The sequence below is a fragment of the Tigriopus californicus genome, chromosome 8, assembly GCF_007210705.1.
Source record: "Tigriopus californicus strain San Diego chromosome 8, Tcal_SD_v2.1, whole genome shotgun sequence".
NCBI classification, from domain to species: Eukaryota; Metazoa; Arthropoda; class Copepoda; order Harpacticoida; family Harpacticidae; genus Tigriopus; species Tigriopus californicus.
The window spans coordinates 688,379-691,112 of record NC_081447.1 but is presented as its reverse complement, the minus strand read 5'-3'; the positions used below and the strand labels follow the sequence as shown (position 1 = coordinate 691,112).

Here is a 2,734-nt window from a genome sequence, read left to right as displayed (position 1 = left end):
CATCGCTCACGAAATAGCTTGGGATGATTGGCATTTTTGGGCCCTTACAGTTCATGGGCGCGCAACAGGGTCGTCAGCTGATAGACCCACGCAACCCCGAGCCTTTTTCAGGTTGGCCAAAAAGCTTGGGCTAGACTGTCATGGTAGGTCAAAATGTCTGACGCTCAAGCCATGGCCCATGGGTACAGCCAAGGGATGAGGCCGGCAGTGACGATCGATGAAGGTTAAAGATGAAGTACTACCGAAACTGAAGGTTGAGGGTAAATCTTGGACTTGGAGGCCACGCATGGTTGGGTCCGATTAAAGCCCAGGTGGATGAACCCAAAATTGACCCAGGGCAAAAGGATACGTCAAGGGATTCTTCGCATCGCGCTTCATGCTTTAGACATGAAGCTTATTACTTGAAAACCCCGTAAAACACTTGGGACCCGATAATCCGTTAGCCTGAGCGCCTGTTGAAGGAGACCAGGCCCGCCGAGCGGTCCTATTGGGGCTAAACCGAAAATGGCGAAAATGACGAAAATGGCATACCTGATAGATCATCACACGTGTGAATTTCGTGAATTTCTCAAGTTGTGGGCTCGGTCTCTCTGACCAATCGGCGTTAGATTAGGCTACCCACGTGGGTTTCTGGGACGGCCGGATTTCGCTCGCGGTATCGCACGAGCCTCGGCTTATTGTGGTCCTACCCTTGGTTCGTCCATCGATCGCCCTCCGCCCGTCAATCCCCGTCATGGAGGCCATCATTCTCAAGTTGCTCCAACCCGATAACGCCGTGATCGAAGCCGGGACACGCGAACTGAAAGCGGCCCTGAGCTCGCCGCAGGCTTTGCCCGAGTTATGCAGCGTGCTCACGACCACTACGGCCTCGCCCGAAGTCCGGCAATACGCGGCCGTTCTGCTCCGGAAGAAGTTTGGACAAGAGCGTTTATGGTTGGGTCTGAGCGGTGAGCAGCGCGATTTGGTGCGCCAAGGCTGTTTGGGCGCGCTCCAGGCCGAATCCCAGCCCAGTGTGCGCCAGGCCATCGTCCAATTGGTGGGCGTGTTGGCCCGTCGCGAGCCTTGGCCCGAGTTGCGCGCCTTTATTGTGGCTAGCTGGAGCTCGGATCAATCCGAGGCGCGCGTGTGGGGCGTACGCACTTGGTCCGTGGTGTGTCAAGAGGCGGGCGCGCAAGTCCGACCCGAGCTGCCCCAATTTGCGCCCTTACTGCAGCGAGCTTGGTCCCAGGGGGAACCCGAGATGGCCTATTACGCTACGCAAGCTCTGCAGGCCTTGGTGCCGCACCTGGGCTCGGAGGAACTCCCGCTAGTTCAACCGTTGATCACCCACGTAGTGGCCGCGCTCCCGGCTTTGGTGCGCGCCGATCAGGATCGCGCCGCTCGCGCCCTGGAGTTGTTTGATGCGCTCTTCGAATGCGAGGTACCCATTGTGGCGCCTCATTTGCCGCTCATTGTGGAACTGTGTCTGAATTTGGCCGCCCAAAGCGATTTGGAGGATTCGCTCCGGGTGTCGGCCATTACACTCTTGGGTCGGTTGGGGCGCCTCAAGAAGAAGGCCATCATCAAGCACAAGCTCTATGGGCCCATGATCAACACCCTCTTCCCCATTATGTGTTATGTGCCCCCGGACCAGGAGGAAGAAGCGGTCGATTTAATTGAGTGCGCCCACCCGTCCACTTGTGCTTGTCAAGCCATGGATTGCCTGGCCATTCAGTTGCCGCCCGAGAAGTTCATGCCGCCGTTGTTACGCCTTGTCGAGCCTGCCCTCCAAGATGGTCGACCGGAAATGATGAAGGGCGCCTTCAACGCCTTGGCCGTGATTGCGGAAGGATGTTCCGAGCACATCCGCACCAAATACATGGTGTCTTTTTTACAAGCGATTGGTCAAGGCATTAAACACACCCATCCCTCGGTCAAGAGTGCGGCTCTGTACGCTTTGGGTCAATTCTCCGAGTATCTCCAGCCCGAGATCAACAACTATGCGTCGGATATCCTCCCTGTGCTATTCGAGTTTCTAGATGAGGCCAGTCAGCAAATGAAGCAAACCCGACGCGATCCACCTGGCCTGAATCGTATCTTTTACGCCCTCGAGATCTTTTGTGAGAACCTGGAGAAGAAACTTGAGCCCTTCTTGTCGGACTTGATGAGCCGTCTCCTGGCTTTGCTTCAGGGCGACGAGATCTCGGTTCGCACTCAGGAGTTGACCATTAGCGCTATTGGCGCCGCCGCCAACGCCACCGGTCAGGCCATCTATCCGTTCTTCGATCCTATCATGGTCAATCTCAAACGCTATTTGAACCTGACCTCTTCGTCCGAGCAGGAGCTGACCTTGCTCACCCAAAGTATGGATACCTTGGGCACATTGGCTCGAGCCGTTGGACCCACTGGGTTTGTGCCCTCCTTGGCGGAGGAGTGCTGCAAGTTGAGTTTGGATTTGGTCACCAAGTATGACGATCCGGATGTGCGAAAGTGCGCTTTCGCTATGTTTGGCAGCGTGTCGTTCGTGGTCAAGGATCAAGGGATCGGCGAGGTCTTGCCGAGCATCATTGACATGATGATTCGGTCAGTGGAGAGCAAGGAGGGTATTTCCTTCGAATATAAAGATGAAGGGGACAGCCACTTACCATTGGAGGACCTCAGTGACGACGAAGACGAAGACGGGGAAATCTCCTTGAACTCCTCGTCTAACGCGTCGAATTTGAAGGCCGTCAATGTGGAAAACGCTTTCATGGAG

General features: G+C 55.7%; 1 protein-coding gene across 1 annotated transcript in view; it reads left to right on the top strand.

Moving 5' to 3' along the window:
* The first annotated feature begins 550 nt into the window (after nt 1-550).
* The window catches only part of LOC131884764 (importin-4-like), a 4,685-nt gene continuing 2,501 nt past the window's right edge, over nt 551-2,734 (top strand). Inside the window, exon 1 of the mRNA XM_059232640.1 lies at nt 551-2,728. Within this exon, the coding sequence (XP_059088623.1) occupies nt 734-2,728 (1,995 nt within the window). The 5' untranslated portion in view covers nt 551-733. The remainder of the gene's footprint in view (nt 2,729-2,734) is intronic.